Source organism: Sinocyclocheilus grahami, unplaced genomic scaffold, assembly GCF_001515645.1.
Source record: "Sinocyclocheilus grahami isolate Dianchi unplaced genomic scaffold, SAMN03320097.WGS_v1.1 scaffold149.1, whole genome shotgun sequence".
NCBI lineage: Eukaryota > Metazoa > Chordata > Actinopteri > Cypriniformes > Cyprinidae > Sinocyclocheilus > Sinocyclocheilus grahami.
In genome coordinates, this window is record NW_015505328.1 from 138,375 (window position 1) to 158,658 (window position 20,284).

The 20,284-nt window shown below is 37.0% G+C and overlaps 1 protein-coding gene across 1 annotated transcript in view; it reads right to left on the reverse strand.

The window, feature by feature from the left end:
• The window catches only part of csmd3b (CUB and Sushi multiple domains 3b), a 441,168-nt gene that overhangs the window by 50,718 nt on the left and 370,166 nt on the right, over window positions 1–20,284 (reverse strand). The window contains exons 45-54 of the mRNA XM_016281251.1: window positions 18,902–18,982; window positions 17,288–17,401; window positions 15,564–15,752; window positions 14,996–15,142; window positions 10,210–10,398; window positions 6,150–6,335; window positions 4,942–5,136; window positions 4,661–4,834; window positions 3,920–4,093; window positions 46–219 (exon numbers count right to left, since the gene is read on the reverse strand). Coding sequence (XP_016136737.1) covers window positions 46–219; window positions 3,920–4,093; window positions 4,661–4,834; window positions 4,942–5,136; window positions 6,150–6,335; window positions 10,210–10,398; window positions 14,996–15,142; window positions 15,564–15,752; window positions 17,288–17,401; window positions 18,902–18,982 — 1,623 coding nt within the window. The remainder of the gene's footprint in view (window positions 1–45; window positions 220–3,919; window positions 4,094–4,660; window positions 4,835–4,941; window positions 5,137–6,149; window positions 6,336–10,209; window positions 10,399–14,995; window positions 15,143–15,563; window positions 15,753–17,287; window positions 17,402–18,901; window positions 18,983–20,284) is intronic.

Here is a 20,284-nt window from a genome sequence, read left to right on the forward strand (position 1 = left end):
CAGGCAAAGCTCCGTGTGAATAAAAGACTTAACTTTTCTCCCCACCTTTACATGTTGGTGGTGGCAGGCTCCACTGCCGGTTGGCCTGACACTGGGCCCGAGAAGGGCCCTCCATCACGTATCCCATGTTGCAGGAGAAGCTCACCACATCATTCAAGTTGAAGCCATTGCCTACGGTACGCCCATAGATGGGGCTTCCTGGGTGCCCGCAGCTGATGGCTAGAGATGACAAGAGTGAGATGTTTTAATATGGCATAAGCACCATGTTAAATAATAAACCGAGTGTAGCGCTGTGGGATGAGTTCTTTCTGGAAGCTGTTTTCTCACAACAAGTACGCATTAAATGACGGAAACATTTTTAGAGCGTAATTAAATTATGGATGAAAATAGATGTGCCCTTTATATTGATTGGTCACTGCGGGAAATTAGTTCATTTTCCCTCTGCAATTTCTAATCATTTATTTGGTAAGTTGCCAACTCAAAAGCAATAAATCAGATTCGGGTTCTCCTTGATAAAATGGAAATTCAAAACCAGCACTACAGTCTAAATATCAATGAACAGAAACAAAGGCAGGTTTTATGAGGCAGCTCATTTTAAGTGGGACACAAGTATGCATTTATCTGGACCTCTCCCGCTAAAAATATTAACATCAATTCTTTAAATGTAGGGCTCAATGATAAAGATGACCAAGGGCCAGTCAGTGCGAGAAGCTACTGAAAATTTCACACATAATGATCAATGTATATCCATTTTTAATGCTTATGACATAATTTTACAGCAAAAGTTTTTTTAATTTATGGACTTAAAAGCCAGCTATAAACAGATATATATATAAAAAAGAGCTTCTAGAGAAAACCTTCATTTAATGAAAACCTTTTTTAATTAAATGATTTTTTAAAGAAAATATAAAAATGCAGTGGTCTCATTATTGTTCAAAAGTTTGAAATCAGCAAGAAAATGAATACATTTATTCAGCAAAGATGCATTAAATTGATCAAAGGTGACAGTGAAGACACATAGTTACAAAAAAAAAAATCTATTTTAAATAAATACTGCTCTTTTAACTTTATATTTAGTAAGATAAATAACCCTGAAAAAATGTATCGAGTATTAAACAGCACAACTGTTTAATGCATTTTTTAAAACATTAATTAATGAATTTCCTGATTTTTGAAGAACCACGTAACACTGGAGTAATTTCATAAACAGACTCCAAAATCTTAAATCTTACAGACTCCAAACTTTAGAATGGTTGAATATATATATAGCATAAAAAAACCCCACAACACATTTTGTCTGGAAGTGTGTCATCTAATAGTTCTGTAACAGTCTATGTGTGAAGCGAACATTAGTCCAATGAATGAAATCCCGCTGTTTTAATAGCAATGGGCAACACGGTACCATTTGTGCTCAACTGCAGGCATTTGCTGGCAGAATAAAGCAGTACATGCTGTGAACAGAAGATTCACACTCAATGCCTTCGGGTGAGAGCTGTCACTCTGATGTTCAGTTTAGACATTCAAATCCTATCGTTTATTAGAGTACATACAGACAGCAATGTAAATCAATCTAACAACAGCATACTGCCTTTTAATTACATGCCAGGTTGAGTTTACTTCATTTATATGGGTAAAGTATTAGACCTAAACTGTCAATCAGTATCAGATATGGAGCTGATGTTAACAGTGCAAGTTGTTGTTATCTACTGTGTATTGTGACTACACTTGTAAGCTGAAAATGACAGGCCAATCCTCATGTGTCTCACCGTAGGTCTCCACAATGTGTGCTGATTAACTCCAGTCTAATTCATATACTGTGCTCCAGAAGGGCTCTTTTTTAATTAAAGTGAAATTTATTTTGCTGATATGACACATTTAGAGGTATATTTGCTTTTGTAATAGCTCTTCCAGGCTACAGTATATTTTGTTCCTCACTATGCGTCTTTTCTGCACTCATAAAAAGCCACATTTCATTTGCATAATCACAGTTGTAATTTGTTTCTCTTTGCACGGAGGCAATTTCCCTTTCATTTAAAGACTCACCGTGGCCCAAATTTCCAACCTAATCACTGAATACTAAAATAGCTGAAAATGTACCCACACATTTCCCTCTTTTTTGTATACTACAAGCTGTGATTTTAGCTTCTAATGCAAAGCTTGTGAAATGTAGATAGCATAGACATGACAAAACATTTTATGCTTAAAGACCCCCTGAAATCGTTTGATGAGCATGGTTTTCTTTCCTGTGTTGACATTTTTCCTACTAAAATAGGAAGTGAGGGCCTTTAATTTACATCACAGTCGAGAACAATGACTTACTACTTGTAAATTGCTAATCAAAGGTAGGTGGTTTTAGTTAAAGGGGATCTTCTAATTCTAGAATGCATCTGATTGGACAAAATTGTGGATACGCTTGAGTGCAGGATCAATCATCAATATTTTTGCTCAGTTTTCCTAAAAAAAATAGGAAGAAAATAGACCCCCAAACAAAAATAACTGCAAAAAACTCCAATATTTATTCATTTCCTGGGCTCCTTTAAATTGAGTAAACAATTAATATATCAAGTGTGTCAGCTGCTATTGGTTAGATCCATTGAGGACTCACAAACTCTGGTGCAACTTTAATGGGCTTTCTTCCCTTTTGCTTTATTCCACTTCAGAAAGTGAGAGATGATTTGTAGATGCAAAACAGCTCTGTGATTGTTTCAGACGCCGTGTTAAAGAAATGTATTGGAGAGGCAACAATCACCATTATCAAAAGAGACATCTCAATAGCCCAGTTTTCATTGTAATTGACTGCTATTCTCATGCAGAAGATGCCACATGAATGAACGTTGAATCAAATCAAATGACAGTCAGATATTACCAAATTTGAGAAGTAGTTCTTAAACATTTTTGCTGAGGACCCAGATTTTCGCTCAACCGAACTAGACCTACAACACATTTTAGGTCACAACCCTAAAAGTTGAAAAATACCAACTTTAAACTATTTGCTGATTTTGTACAAGTAGATAATGATACAGTACCATGCAGCTTTAAAGACATAAAAATGTAGGATCAACCCTGACCAATTCGTCATCACTCAGGTCCCTTAAAGTGACAGTTCATCCAAAAATGCAAATGACAAACTCTTTAATAAACTGGAAGATGATGTGGATAAATCCTGCAGCCGCAAATACTGCAGTTACTTCACTCCTTTCCCTGCAGCTCCTTTTTATCAGCTCATTTCATCTAAATGTTCTTCAAACAAATAAATACCCCCATTGAAGTGAGGCAGACTTGCTGCAGTGCGTGTCTGATAAATGTAGGCTGTGAGCGTGGACCCAGTGTGTCACTGTGCAGTGGGAGATGACAGTGACGGCACATTTTGTTAATATAAATAGCTCCCTAAATACAGAGGGCTCTTAAGGTGGATTATTTAAATGCCAGAGGCATTTAAGAAGAAGGAACAGAGTTCTGAGGAGTGTCTGTGTCATGATGTCATGTCCCCTTATGCTTGTTTGCAATAGAGTTACTCTCTGTGCCCCAGATATAGTAGTAGTTAAAAACTGCAACAGTAGGATGAGCTAAAATTAGGGCTATCGATTGATTCAAAGCTTTAACTAAATTAATTACACGTGAAGCTTATTGATTATACCCCATATGAGGATATTATTGTGGCAGAATTGAATATATTATTATATATTATTTCCATATTATTAAACATACAGGCCAGATACACATTGACACATTTTTTAATTAATTTTACTAATTTATTGCTTTTAACTGACATCTGTAGCTAAGATATATATGATTGTGTCTGTCTATTTCTTAACCCAGCGTTTGGTGCTTTAGGCCCTCTGTCTGATTGAATCTATTCATGGATTCAGTAATTTTCCACAGCTTGTCTTAGAGAGAAAAGCACGAGTCCCAAACTCACGGACGCAGATGGGCAGCTGTCCGGACCAGTTGTGGTCTTGTTGGCAGATGCGCACAGAGGAGCCGATGAGGCGGAAGCCGGAGACACACTGGTACACTACCGTGTCTCTGTAGCCGAAGTTCTCCCCGATCACCTGACCATTGACGATCTGTTCGGGTAAACCACAGTGGCCGGCTGAAAGGAGAGGAAAGAGAAGAGAGAGTTATTAAAGGGAGAAGTCTGAGCAGCAGCTACATTACACTGTAAAATATTAACATCCAAAGCTTTTAGAGAGACAGGCTGCTTCATGTAATTAAGTGTTTAGTGGAGTGCATGTAAATTCAAAAAAGTGAGACCTTCAGTAGAGCAGGAGAAAGAAACATGATTGAGGTCAAATGCACTTCAAGCACTTAGACACTACAGTATGTTTGTGTATTGGCATTTAAGTCTGGGGTCAGTAAGATTTATTTTAAAATAAATTAATACTGTTATTCAGCAAGGAGTGATCACACACACACACACACACACACACAGTGTATACATTCACACTTCCATTTATATTATTTCATAGTGAAAGCACTAATTACAAAATGTGGTACAGTAATAATAAACACAAAACTTCTGAATGGTTACTACTAGAAACTAGGATGATGACGATTCTGTCACACTTAACAAGGTAAAAAAATCAAGTTGGACCGCTGCCAGGCAAACATGCCTGAAACAGCAGATGTGAACAGCAGCAGTGAATGTACACCACATTACCCAAGCAGCGCGTCTCTATTCCACTCCAGAGACCAGAAGATAGACACTCTCTCACAGTAGATCCCACCAGCATATACCCATTGTCACATGTAAATATGGCTGTGGCCCCAAAGGAGGTCTGAGTTCCAATTTTCTTGCCATTGGGAGGCGTGGCCAGATCCCCACATGAGATGACTATGGAGGGAAGAGAGGGTAAGACAAACAAGGACAATCTGGAAAGCTTAAACATTTGACTAACGGAGCCAAATAGCTGTTGGATTGAAGTTGAATTACACACTTACTTTGGCAGTGGGGCCTTTCGTTCTTCCAGCTCCACACACCATTGGCCATGCACTGAATGTGGGCGGGGCCTAAGCGGTAATAGCCAGGATCGCAGGTGAAGATGATTTTGGTCCTGTACTCATAATGCGAACCGTTAACGATCCGCCATCTTCCGTGTTCCAGAGAGAAAGATCCGATACTTGGGCAAACTACAACTGTGCAGCAAATACACCAAAATCAATATTCAGAATACAATGGCCCCTCATTAGTACTGTGTCAATATTTTTTAATGGTTCCATTTAAAAATTAATTGAGCTGCCATGCTATTTTCATAGGTAGCTGCCTTCTAAGGCAGCATGATAACTAAACTGATTTGACGGATTTGGAACGGTAGCAACTCCTTGTGTCAAACAGCCTTATTCACAGTTTTCACAGTTCATATCACTAAGCTAACTCTGTGATACTGTAATAAGCATAAATAAAAAGCACACACACAAATACAGGTTAAAATTAACTTTTTTTATCAAACAAATGTATATTTACTATTTGAATATTATATCTTAATCCTAATGTATTATGGGATTGCTTTCACTACAAAGGATAACTGCAATGCTGCTTTAGAATATTTTTAAAACAGAAGTCAAATACAAGTCTTAAAAGGCAAAGCCTTTAGAAATAGGCTTTGTGTTGAGGTTGATGCCTTGAAATGCAGCCTAAATAGGCAGCTCACATGTTTTTGAAACAGGCATAATTTTGGCAGATATAATTGGCCCATAAATAAATTATGATTAAAGCTGAAGCAAAGAGATCTCTCAAAGTCCCTTTTAAGGGAAGTCGATTCACTCGGCGGCCATCTTGTTATGCCCTAGGCAGTTATTTTCTATTTAGTCAATAGGGATACAAGCACAGCTCTTGCCTACTTGAAAGGGAAAAGACTGAAATTTCCAAAATTTTTTGTCTAAATTATGTTTTAATAACACATTCCAAATCAACTATAAAATCTGACAACAACAGTATCATAAAATTTGCTTTTCTTGCTCAAATAATGCTAATAATTCTTTGATTTTCCAGGCTGGACCAATTAATGCACAACCTAGAGTAAACACTCTATTAAAGGGGAATTATTTCTGTGTACAAGTTTATCTAATTTATCTTATACTGTCTCTTGATCTGCTGTAAAATTCATGTTGAAGGGCTTCTGCATCTCTATGAACGAGCAGGCCTGTACCTGAGCAGCGAGGGACTTTGTTGTGGTTGCTCCAGGTGCCGTCAGGCTGGCACACAGCACTGGTCAACTCTTTGGAGGACAGCCGGTAGCCATCGTTGCAGAAGTAGGTCACACGTGTACCCACTGAGTAGTCCATGGCAAGCACTCCTCCATTCACAGGTGCCTTGGGCACCCCACAGGAGACAGCTTATGGGTGTGAAAATGAGATAGACATACGGAATGTTAAGTAATAAGTTGAAAATATAACTATGACAAGATCATTAAAAAAACTCTCATCATTGCTTATTACCCCATTAGAATATTTCACCATCAGAGCATTAAAAAATTGGTTATTTTATTGGCTGGTTTTACAAGATGTAATTCGACCTGCTTTTCAGGTGCTTATGAGCAGTTTTATTAAAGGTCAATACTACGTTTATGAGCAAAGAAGTCATTATAGATATTTTGGCAAAAAGGATGTGGTCTATCCGAACTCTATCCATGTCTGTGCACGTGAGCATTTAATTTTAGGGATGCATGATATATTTGTACCATATCGGTTACCAGCTGAGATAGAAGACATTTATCTTTATAATCTTTATATTTAATAACACTGTGAAATGTAATTTTGTAGCAAATCTCAAATTAATAGCCATTTTCCAAGCTGTACATTATAATGTTGTGATGCCTACATTCAATAGTGTTTTATTTTTTTTATTTAAACAAAATGTAATATCATCTATAACAAGAAAATAATTATCAGCTTATTGGTGTAGGCCTGAAGTTTAACATCAGCACTTAATTATTTAATAAGAATCACAATAATAATAATAATAAGACGAATGGCACACGACCATCCCCAAACTAAAGTTGCCCAATAAATTGCATGCACAGAATGCTTTATAATGTCACTGTATGGTTTTACATTAAGATTTGGAATTAAGGAGTCTAGTCGATTCATTAACTGTAAAGTCACTCAAGTTTAAACTGAACACTTTTTTTTGAAAGATAAATACTGTATTAAAAGTATTAATTGAAAAGTCCAAGAAGGGCAAAAGAAAAATTACTCTATGATTTCAGACAATCAAAGTCAAGGTTCGCTTGTATTTAATAGCAGATCTTTTTCATAAACAATGAAATAGCACTCAAGGAGTTGAACTATTCCACTATAACTATGCTTGTCATCAGTGCGGCAAACCAGCCAATGGAACATTCCGTCTGCTTCTTGTTCTCCTTCTCCCTTACGCAAGCAGCACTGGAACATATTATTTATCAACGCACACGTACTTAAGATGACGCTAAGTATGAATCATTGCTGTGCAAAAGCCCTCTAACATTTATTGAGCAGCAAAACCACTGGTACATTTGAGAAACAAAGCTACCGCCCTAACTTCCGACTGTCAGTGCTCAGCCATTAGAAGCCGAACAATAACCTCCCAGCAATTAAAGACCACATATCAAGTATAAAGCCGTTTCTCACCAAGAGTGGCCTTTGACAGTGACGCGAGATGAACTCTCGTTGCTTAGCTTTCCGATAAAAAAAAAAATATTCAAAAAGTGCCCAGATCGCTTTTGGAAGTTTACAGAGTCATTTAAGTGTCACTTGATGTTAGTGGCACCAGAGCCTGTGGCCCTTAGAGGGAGTAGGGGCCCATTCTGTCACATTAGTGTAGGAGCAGAGGCCCTGCATGAATGCACCGCCTCAGAAACTATTTAGTCAGGCTTATCTACTCTACAGTACTGTGAAGCTGCGTCTGGGAGGATAGGTGGAGCAGGATAAACGACACAGATGGATAAAGAGAGCTCTGAAGATTAGTCATTAATGTGACAAATGAAACAGATCATGAATAAACAGTATCAGTGAGAGGAGTGGCGACAGTAATTACTGCATCTCCATCACTGACCGTAAAAGCTTGTTAGAGATGCGTCAGGAAAATTACTGATCATATCCCCAAGCACTGAATTACTACCTGCTGACTTTAAAAAGGGTTTGTTGGGTGTTTTAGTCAACAAAATACAGGTGTGAAAAGAATACAAGTTCAATGTATGTTTAATACTTGATTGACAGCATTTGTGGCATAATGTTGATTGCCATAAAAATAAATTTTGACTTGCCCATCTTTAAAAAAAAGAGGCAAAAATCTAGGTCACAGTGAGGCACTTACAATGAAAGTGAATAGTGACAATCTGTAACTGTTAAAATATTCTCTGTTTCAATAGTAGAGTCACAAAACGTAAACAATATTAGTGTTCACATTATTTTAGGTAGATAAAAGCCTTTTCTTTGCAAAGTTTTATTCAATTTTAAAACTTTTTTGCCATGAAATCATAAAGCCCAAAACTCTAAAATTACTGCAAAAATTACAGGAATGTTACATCTTTTTAAAAATAAATGTATTTGCTTCACATGTAAGGCTACGTTCACACTGCAGGCAAATGTGGCCCAAATCCGATTTTTTTTGCTCACACGTGACTCGGATCTGTTTTTGTCATGACAGTGTGAACAGCACAAACCGCATGGAATCTGATCTTTTCAATTCCGATTTGTGCCACTTCCATATGTGGTACTAAGTCCGATACATGTCAGATGTTTTGCAATACGACCACAGTGTGAACAGTCATGTCGGATTTCATGCGACTTTTACATCACTCTAGATCGACAGTCGTCATAATTCTGTGCTGACGGGAGACACTTCAAATATTTTTACATACCCAAAGTTATCAAGACAGTTGCGAAAGGTAATCAGTGGAAGTGTAATGTGTCAGAACCATCGACTGTATAAAAACATGGACGTAGTGTCCGTGACGTCACCCGTAGGGTTCCGATGATAGTTTTTGAAGCTCAAAAGTGGTATATTAAAATCTTGGCAGCGCGTCACTCCCGGATAACCGAAGATGGGCAAAGAGGCGGGAGCTGGTTGTGGAAACCACGCCCACCTAGCTCGACGGTGGTGACAGCAGCGGCAATCCACCTGTCACGCAAGTGGCCACGCCCTTAATTATGCAGAACTTTAAGGCTTAATATAATTTAAACGAATGAGTTATAAAAAGATTCACCCCCCTCACAGTTGTCATGAAGGGCAAAATTAGCTATATAGACCAAAATCATTTTTTGAACCAGGCCGTAAACATGTTTTTTTCTGCTGTAAATTTTTTTAACATGGGGAGTCTATGGGATTGACAGCCTCTAGCGGCCAGTTGACGAATTACAGTTTAAGTCACTTCCTTGTTGGCTTCACGAGAGAGAGCGGGAGGTTGCCACTCGGTCAGAACTCATAAGAATTACAGTGACAACTCTATACACAAACAAAAAATGAGGGCTCGTATCATAAAAGCTTCAAAACTTTGCTGTCTTTTGTCACATCCTTGTCTTTATTTTTCATATTGCCTGCACATAATTTCGCCGGATTCAGCAGCAGATCACACTATAAATAAATGCAAAATTGCTTAGTTTATGTCCTCCATGTTTACTTCCGTATGACAGCGCGCTGCGCAAGTGTTGCCAAATCCCTGTCCGTATTGTTCTTTTGCGCATGTGGGTCAGTTCAGAACCATGATCTGTTCACACTGTAAAACTGATATTGGCCACATTTAAAACGACAATGTGAACAGCTACACAAAAAAAATCGGATCTGAGAAAAAAAAAAATCAGAATTGAGCACTAAGGCTCGCAGTGTGAACGTAGCTTAAGTTTTAAAATTCTGCAGAAATTGGTCCCTTCACTTCTATTGTAAATGCCACACCGTATCCTTGATTTTCTTTGAGGGGAGAAAATGATTATTTAATATAAATGTTTTGGTTAATCAATGTTATGCTATAATATATGAAATATTTTAATAAAGTTTGAAATAATTGAAAATATTGAACCCAGAAAAAGAATACTTTCCCATATCTCAGCTGAATATGAAGGAAAAAACAAATTTTTTTTGCAAATCAGAAAAAGTTGGTGCTGGTAAATAACCTCAATGTCGATGCCGGTTAAATGGCTAATGATCATAAAGTATTGAACCTTTAACGTACTTGGGTTATCAGCACATTCGATCCAAAATGGACTAGTAAACAATCATTTGCTGGGTGTTACCTTGGCAAGCAGGAACAGGGGCGTCCCAGGCATGGCAGCCAAAGGGGGTCTTCTTGCAAACGGCAGTGCTCTTCCCAACAAGCCGGTATCCACGGTCACAGGCCCAGCGTACCAGGCTGTTTAGGTGTCCTCCGGTCTGGCTGCTTATGGATCCATGGAGAGGAGAGTCCGGGGTGCTGCAGTACAGAGCTGTTCAGACAGACAGATAGAAACCAGACCACATCAGTTCCTTAATCACCACCCAGAGTAGAGCCCTGTGACACGGGCCTCATTCAGGCACATAGAAGTTCTGCTTATAAATACTTTCTGAAGGCACTTAGAAAAGATTTCTAAGATTTCTATTTCTGCTTTAATAACATGCCGTAAAACTCCTATGTGCCTTATTCAACATGCCCCAGCCTGGTGTTTTGGAGACAGGCTGCAGATGAATATTTTAGCATTTGTGAAAAGGTCACATTATCTAGTTTATTACTATTTTCGCCCACTGAAATTGAGCAATGCAATTTATATTACAGAAGATAATTCTGGAAAGAAAGAATTCTTTTTAAACTCCTGCAAAATTCTTCTTGTTCTTTTAACTTTTAAAAGACACAGTTTAAGAAATTTGCATGAATTTAATTGCATCTGCCAAAATTATGAAATTTCCTCAAAACTGACTTAAAATGTTTCAGTCACTTATGCAATTTAACCAGCTGTTCCACAGTGATGTTACAAAAGATCATACAAAAGATGAGACAAAAGATACACCTGAACTACAAGAGATGTTACTATTATTAACATCTTTTGTCTTAATTATAAAACAGCAGACTGTATCTATGTTTCATATGAAAAGTCCTTTTGCTACATTTGTTTAAAAACAAATGGTTTGATTTGTTATCTAATGTAATGGCATCCACAGAGTGTGGCATAAGTGTATAACTGCTTTTTGGAGTCACTGTATAAAAATGTAAAATAATATGCCCATATTTATCAATACTTATGCAGTAAACAAATGCATTTGTACAGTAATTTCAAAAATGCATCTAAAATCTGAAAAACGAGGACCTTTCAAAAAACCTGTTATTATTTAAAAAACCAAACAACACAACCACACATATTTTAATGGTTTAATAATTTAAACTCATTTTTGAAAAATACTTTGCTGAGTATTATGTCTGTTGTTTTAAGCTCAGTCTCACATAAGCATGCCATGCATAAACAGTGCATTCAGAATGTATAAAAGTATTTCTTTTGCTATTATATGGCAAGTCAAATGAATTGATTTTAGGATTATTTATTCTCCAAAACTATCTAAAATAAAATGAAAAAGATTGATGGAAATAAAAGGTGGACCCAAATTAATGCAATTTATCAGGAAGATAAAATAAATAATAATAAAATAAATCATTGCTATAATAAAAATATGTGACCCTGGCTGTGAAAACCCAGCTGAAGTCTTTTATTTTTATTTTTGTGATTTACTGTTTTCTACATAAAATCACCCTTCATAAGGTAAAGAACATTCTATGAAAATTGTAACCTAGATATATTTAATATTGACTGAGTAAGACCATGTCAAAGATTGAAATCATAGTGAAATTAATGGTTGAAATCAAACTTTGATGCTTGTTACCTCATAATTAGATTTTGAGACTTTAGCCTAGATTTCACAGAGAGGGTCACATATTTGCTATAAAGAAAAGATTGATGGACCCAGATGAATGAATATCTACTTCAGTTAGAGATGCATTTTGGGCTAAGACAATTCAGCAGGACAAATGAACCAAAGATTGTGGCAAATACTGCAAAATAAGGTCTTGAACAGAAAGTGAGAACTCTGGAATGTCCTTACTGGAGTGTGGATTACTCTGCAAATACTACATGATACATGTATTGAATGGTTAGAACAGAGATAAAAATATTGTGTTTTAAAATATGTTTTACAATCTGATGGTGTAAGGGATCAGAATGTGAGAAGATTCAAGGGGGTGAATACTTTCTGAAGGCACAGTAGTCACACATTCGGCTTGAAACCAAACATAAGTACATCAATAACCATGTCAATCAAACTCGGTGAGAGACCTTGACAGCAACAGAGAGCTCCACAGACACAGAAAGAAGCTTTCATAACGTTAGACTTGGCTCTACCCAAGTTTCATAGCAGACTGTGAGTGAATTCAAACTGATTCTCAGCCTTTGAACTGAAACAAAGTATTAACATGTTGATGTGGAAATTTTCATATCCTAACGACGGAAATGAACAAGCCATTCATCATTGATTTCACAAGCCGAAAACAACTGACAAGAGGCTAAAGCCTGAAAAACACTTCGAACGTGGGATGTCAGTTTGCATTTAATCTCAGTTCAAAGATACTCCGAAATGCACAGCCTTACATGACTTTCTTCTGCACCAATCACAGAAGTGTGAAGAGGATGTAGGTATGAAGCCTATTTATATCTCAAACTGGCAGGATAGAGGAAGTGTAAACATCTGACCTCCATTCGCACGGGCACCTCATTCGGTTAAATTCACTTCAGGCTTGAGTTGAACGGAAGTTCAGCCAGGATGTGCGGCCCTAACAACAGTTAAATATAAGTTCAGAACGTCCAACAGTGATGGAAAACAAAAGTGAGGTAAGCAGTGCTGGCACCCTCCAGCAGAAATGGCCTTCCTGAAAGGAATCAAGTCCTTTTGATGGAAAGTCAGTGAAAATATGTTGCTCACTGCAAAGAGCAAGAGCAAGAGCAAGTGAAGAAAAGCTATTGACTCGTGAGGTAGGGTGGATTTTATAACACTCCAAAGCACTTAGAAACTAAAATCGACACATGCAGTGTTGATATGAGAATAAATTTCAGCACCTGCCACTGCAGCAATGTGATATGCACATTACCACTCAATAAAGTACACAATAAAGTCTTTATTTGCCATATGACCATGTGAATTAATAGAGTTATAGGAACAGTCCCCTGGAGCAACCCGAGGTTAAGTGCACAATGGTCATAGCTCAAGGATTGTCCCGGGATCGCCCCTTGCTCAGGTTTGAACCTTTTGTTTACCAGCAGAGATTATAGAATGAATAATGATGTTATATAGTGAAGGTCTCAGCATTTCATTTCTTGAAAATTGCACATACACCAACAAAAACAAGGACAGATAATAAAAATTACAAATAACAACAATAATTTGGATTTTTCATCAGCAACATTTTACATTACAATTTATATAGAGCAGTGTCTAAAATTCTGAGACCATATTTAAAATCTAGGATTCAAAATATAATTTAAATCTGGGATAAAAATATTTTTTTAAATATAAGCAATGCTATAATACAATAATACAAATTAAAATAAAAAAATAACATTGATTTTTCATCATCAAGATTTTACACTGCATCTTATAAACAGTGGTGTCTAAAATAATGATCAAATGTGATAAAAAGAAGATAAAATAATGGTCAAATGTTCTTGTTTTCTTTGAAGCACGGGATGCTCTTTGAATCATTCTCAAATCATCCTGAATTACATGATCATGAGGTTTCACAAACTTTATTACACAGACTTAAGAGTTGGTTATGGCCATAAGAATAGTGCATTTCCCATGCCCGTAAAAAGTCTTTTTCATGGAAAAACCACCGAGACACTAGAGAAACTATCCGCTTTAAGTGACCACAGAAACCCATAAACTGTAGATTTGTCTGTCCCTATTCAGTCTGCTCTACTACATTTGAGCACACACACTCAAGCTTGAGGAATTGAAAGGTAAAGTGTGGTAAAAAAAAGTGCAATATGTGTACTTGGAGTCCCTAGGTCTTTGGTTGACATCCACAACATCAAGTGTAGAATTCACTTAACCAAGGTGCATTATTGGGCCAATGGGTCTCTGGCCTTTCTTGTTCTGTCAGTATGATTTTTTCAGAGAAACTGTAAAGTGCACGACCTAAACTGCAAAGGACATTTGTCAACCATATATGAGCTAAAGTAAGGTAGTGTGTAAGCCCTCTCTTGGGCAAATAAGACAAAATAAACCCATCAAAGTACCTAATAGAAAAAAAAACATTTCTACACAGAAATGTTATCAGCACGTACACGTCCATCTATGTTCTCACAAATATACACGAACATATACATGCGCATGCACTCACACTCATACGATTCTGACAGACATTGGTAGTTGACACATAACATGCAATAACCTTTTCCCCCATCAATATGCAGATTTTAGGTTTATAATAATAAAATGTATATAGAAGAAATGCAGGGTCAAGTAAATAATGACAATTTTTGATTTTGATTTTTTTTGCATTTTTGATTTTATGATTAATTGTGATCTATTTCTTTAAATTGTCCTGCAGTTTGAAAAAGTTTTAAATATGGATGCATCAATTTGAAATTTCTGGTCAATACCAATAAGTCTACAATTAGAGTATTTTTATGTTATGACTGATGACCAGTAAATGGCTAATGTTAAAATTCTTCACAATTTTGTCCAAATAAATAAAAATCTAAATACTAAAAACTACAATCAATCATTTAAAAAAAAGAATGTAGCCATCACAACATTATAACACACAGTATGAAACATGGATATTCATTTTGAGATTTGCTAAAGATTAACATTAACAATTTTTAATTAAGAGTATAAGTCGTCACACTGCAGGGCATCTACCCCAAATAATTTCATGTCAACTACCCAAACACACTTCCTCGGCTCCAAGTATACTGTACATGCTCATTCATATTCAAGACCAGAGACAGAAAACGTGCAAGCAATAAAGAGATTTAAATGGATACATACTTTGATACTCACCGACATAGCGGATGCGGAACCCCTTCTTATTGGTGCCGTGGTCAGCTGACCAGCGCAGAAGAAGCTGGTGGCCAGTGGTGGTGATGTTGAAGGGTGTGGGGATGTCACCACTCAATGTAGCCAGTGTTTGACTATGAATTGTGGGTCCTTTAAAAGAAATAGAAGAGAAAGACAATTTGCAGGAGGACTGTTACACCAAATTACACCGGTCAAAAAAGATGAAACTCATAAAAGAGTCTAATGCTTAGGTGGAACACAATTTGACTAAGGCTTTTGGAATTACTTTTTGAAAAAAGATTTCAAAAATGGGCAAAGCAGACAAAGTGTAGATAATAACAGCCTTGGCTACAAATGGTGACTACCCTGTGAAAGGCATATACACACTCTTATTAGACTAATATCAATTCAAGATTCACTTTTCATATGTTGTATTAAAAAACAAAAACAAAAAAAACTATTTTATCACTTTGTGGATCGTGTGAACTCAGAGTCGCATATGTTGCAGAAATCTCTATAAATGAAACACTTTTACAATAACAGCCTAGTTTAAGTGGAGAAAAAAGTCTACCATCAAAGACTTCCAGAATGTCGTATTCCTTCTCAGTCTGGAAAAACTCAAAATACAGGGTGATATTGTAGCCCTTCTCCACATTGATGCTCCAAGAACACATCTGTAGGTTGGGGTAACTGTCTGGATACCCAGGGCTCAAAATCACCCCAGATGAGTCAAATCGGACATCATGAGCAGGACATTGCACTGTGGGGGGAAAAGACCCATTTTTATTAGTTATTGATTTTGTACAAAGCAGATAATTACAGGGTTTGTGTATCAATAAGATGGGCATACTTTATGTGGTACTAAGTCTTCATATTTCATATGTTACTCAACAAAGTTACTCTGTTCAGTTCAGCTGGACTAAACTAAAAAACAGCGGAACTAATTTAAACTGAACTCAGTTCAGAGAAATTAAACTAGAATAGACAAAACCCTTGACTTAACAAGCCTAAACTTGACTAGGCTAGACTAAATTAGCCTAACCAAATTTGACGAAACTAAGCTGAAAACAGATCTAGATAAGACAAAACTCCACTCGACTCAACAAACCTCAACTCCACTAGACTACATTAGCCATACCAAACCATTCTAAACTTAATAAACAACAAAAGTGTACATTTGACTCAACAAATCTAGACCTGACAAAACTAAACTAACTCATCTAAATTTAACTGATATCAACTCAGTAAAACCAGATAAGCCAACACTCCACTCAACAAACCTAAACTCGACTAGATTAGACTAAATTAAGATAACCAAACTAAATAAAACTAGACTAAACACAAGACTACATTTGACCCAGTCCTAGACAAGACTAGGACAGCTCAGAGAAATTAAACTAAACTAAAGAGGACTACACTTGACTCAACAAAATTAAATTAATTAACCAAACCAAATTCAACAAAATTCAACAAAATTAAGCTCAAATCCAAGACTAAAATTGTAGAAAAATAAACCAACTGAACTGCTTCAGTTCCATAGTTAATTAAATCAGGTCTGGTATCTATTGATCACAAAAATTCCGAAGTTTTAAAACAGCAAATCATCTACCCGGGACCATATTTCTTTAGAAACTGAAGATGGTGGCCATCGTCTGTCATCTTGGAAAAAAAAAGAAGTCACAATTTTTCATCAAGTCAGCCTGAAATGTTACATACTCTGCAAAACACTTCATGAGCTCTCCTGCTCCATGGCTCACTTTGTTTATCCCGCTCCAAAACTGCTTTAATGTGCATGACAAATGATTGAACTACCGTTTCCAGGCACTTTCCTGAATCTAAGCACAGAACAAATTCTAACAAAGTGAGTGCTCTCTCGTGGGGATGCAGGGAGAAGGATGGAGCCATGAAAGATTAATGGCAGCAGCTGTTTGAGCCACTAAACTCCAAGAGCCGCATCTCTCATCAACAGCGAATGTGAGGGAAGGAGCAGTGACAGGGAATGACTGAGCTCTTCATGGGCTATCAGCAATACCGCCTCTGATCACATTTTACCCTCCATTACATGTATGATGCTCGTTTGAGTGATTTGAGCTTATAGTCTAGCCATCCCAATATCCTGCCATTTACTTGTGGACAGAGGTTGGCTCTAACGCTCTAACACGTTGATACCTTTAACCCCAGTTCTGCGCTGGTTCCGCTGTCTAAAAGAGGATGCATCAGGCACATAATCCTGGTAAATGGAAGCTGGTGGGTCTGTGTCATTCAAGGGGCTTTGTTCTTGAAAAGCATGCCCACCTTGGCAGGAAGGAGGGTGTCCGTCCATCTGTAGCCTTTCTCCCAGCCTGCATGTCAAAATCTCGCTCCCCACAAGGGTGAATCCGGGGTGACAGCGATAGCGGATAATATCACCTGAGATGCAAAGAAAGAAAGAGAGTCGTAATGATTAAGCGTCCGTTTAATTAGGTGGGACAGCGAACCTCCTTGGTTTTAATGGAGATAGATGCCACAGATATAGGCGTGATGTATATATTTTAATGTTAAACTTGAAGAGGTTGATAATTGAGCTGTAAAACAGCAGCGTTTGCAGCTCTGTCTAATAAATTGCTTGTATTGGCCTTGCATGACAACACCGCCACCATCGCCTATCTAAAAATAATCACACGTAAGCACCTGGAAAACATTAAACGTATGACGCATTGAAGCGTTCCTATGCGGAGAGGCATTCCTATGCACTGCCAGTGTCTAGGCAACAGGGCAAAGTGAATCTCGTTTACAGTATTGGCCTAATTCCTATAGCACCAGAAAAGCCAGGTTTAATAATTCGTGCCAACATACCTGTGGGTGAAACAACCCGATCTCATGAAAGTGCGTATAAATAGTACGCCAAATAAAAACGAAAATATTTTATACGGTATTGATATGTAAAAATGGGCTTTGGCGTGTATATGCTACGCGATGGGTAGGTTTAGGGTTGTGGGGTAGATGCGTATCATATGTACGCGAAAACTGTGTATCATATGCACGCCAACAAATTTCGTATCATATGAACGCGAAAACTGCGTATTATATGCACGCCAAAGTCCATTTTTGCGTATCAATACCACGAGTTTTCATTTTTATTTAGTGTACTATTTATATGCATTTTCATGAGACTGGGCTCGGGTGAAATGCTTGTGTTACAAATGGGTCATGTTCAGGGTACTATTTTAGTAGTCACTTTGGCTACTAGTTGGCTGGAATAAGTTGAGACTCCTGTAACAGGTGGAGAGGAAATATATGACATTTTTTTGCAAGGAACATAAATCGCAAAATGTGATTATATTATAATAGCTGCTTTACCAGTCCCTGATCTGTTTTGAAAAACTCTTAATGGAGAATTTCCCCCAAAAATGAAAATTCTGTCATGATTCTTGTGCCCTTATGTTTTAGATTTTCTTCTTTGGAACACAAAAGATGATGTTCAGAAGAACTGTTTTTGTCTGTACAAAGAAAGTCAATGGGGTCCAAAACAACAATTTACCCTATTCACTTTCTTTGTATAGTCATAAAAATACCTTTTTTAAATGGCTTCTTTTGTGTTTGGCTGAAGAAAGAAATTCACACATGTTTGGAACAACATGAGGGTACGTAAATAAAAAAACAAACAATTTTTATATTTGGGGGAACAATTCCCAACGAGAATGGTAACAGGTAGCTCTCTCCAGGTGTTAGAGACAAGCAAAAAAAAGAATAATGCTATTAAAGTGCCACAATATTTATACTCTTCAGGAGCCAGTCTACAAATGGCTTACTTTATATAAAACGGGATAGGAGAACATTGAAAAAAAAATACACACTTCTGGACCTCAAGCCAACCTGAACAGAATCAGAACCATTTTTATTAACAATAGCAATAGCATGTGTTCATACCTATCTCCAACTCATTATCCTCCATCAGAATATCTGCGTTTGCCACTTCTGGTGGAGGCTGGCAGACTCGTAACTGGTATGCTGCAAAAGAAGAGGACGAAAGATGTGGTTACAGAGATTTGAGGAGTTTTAAGAGATTCAAAACTCTTAAAAATGTAACGAAATGTATATATAAAATCAATAAATATTTTTATTTAGTATAATAGCATTCATACATTATACAAAGTTATTTCTAAAGGTTCTCTTTACCCCACCCTATACCTCATCTCAAAATAGTTTCTAAAGGAGCTGCAGAAAAAGATAGTGTATACAGAGCTGAACACATTAATGCTCAGAATTAGTCATTTTATATGTTTTCAATGATTGACTGTTAAATTAATTCCCACTCATTACAGGATACGTATATTCATACAGAATATTTTTTTATCATTTATTTTATAATATTTTGCATACTTGCAGTCACATTTACTTATATTCAGCACATTTTTGTCAGTAAAATCAATTTAATTCAATAGGAATCCATGTGAAAGAGAATTTTGTGTGAGGATGAAAGATCACATCTGATCATGCAGATTCAACGCACCGATCAATAGGAAGATGCTTGGTTTGAAACTTCGGTAACACTTTATTTCGATAGTCCACTTTAGACATTCTATTAACAGTAAGTAACTTTGCAACTACATGTCAACTAGCAGTTAGTAGAGCACTAGCAGACTGTCTGCTTAATATCTTCTAACACTTTCTTTGTCAACTTATTCTACTAACCCTAAACCTACCCTATCATTCTACTCTGAGAGTTAGTAGACATGTAGTTGCAAATTAATGAGAATTAGTTGACATGTAGTTACAAAGTTACTTAATAGTTAGTAGAATGTCTAAAGTGGACTATCAAAATAAAGTGTAACCGAGACTTCTTTGAGAACTGTGCTTCATATATAATTAAAAGGAAATGTGACCGCACCTCATGTTTGTACATGTGTGTGGCCAAAATTGATAGGTGGCATTAACACATGACAGGACAATGAGCCAATCACAGCGACATGAAAACACTACCTCCTCATCTAACTTTTTACCCCTTTTATATTTATGCCATTTTTAGGAAGGCAAAGCAGATGCTGCACCCTTTTGAACAGGCAAATACTGATATAAATAATGTCATATTTCATAATACTACTCCTTTTGGTACAGCCCATTATTTTCTCATTGAAATCTTTTGCCTCGTCTGAAAAAACGCTGTGGTGCAGTGTGACGTTCGGCACAGTTGCGTTGGCATCTAGTCAGTACTAATGACAGAGGAACCTGCCGTGACAAATAACGATGTGATTAAGTAGGGTGACACTGAGGCGCATGGAAGGGTGACCATCACTGCACTACGGGCCGCTC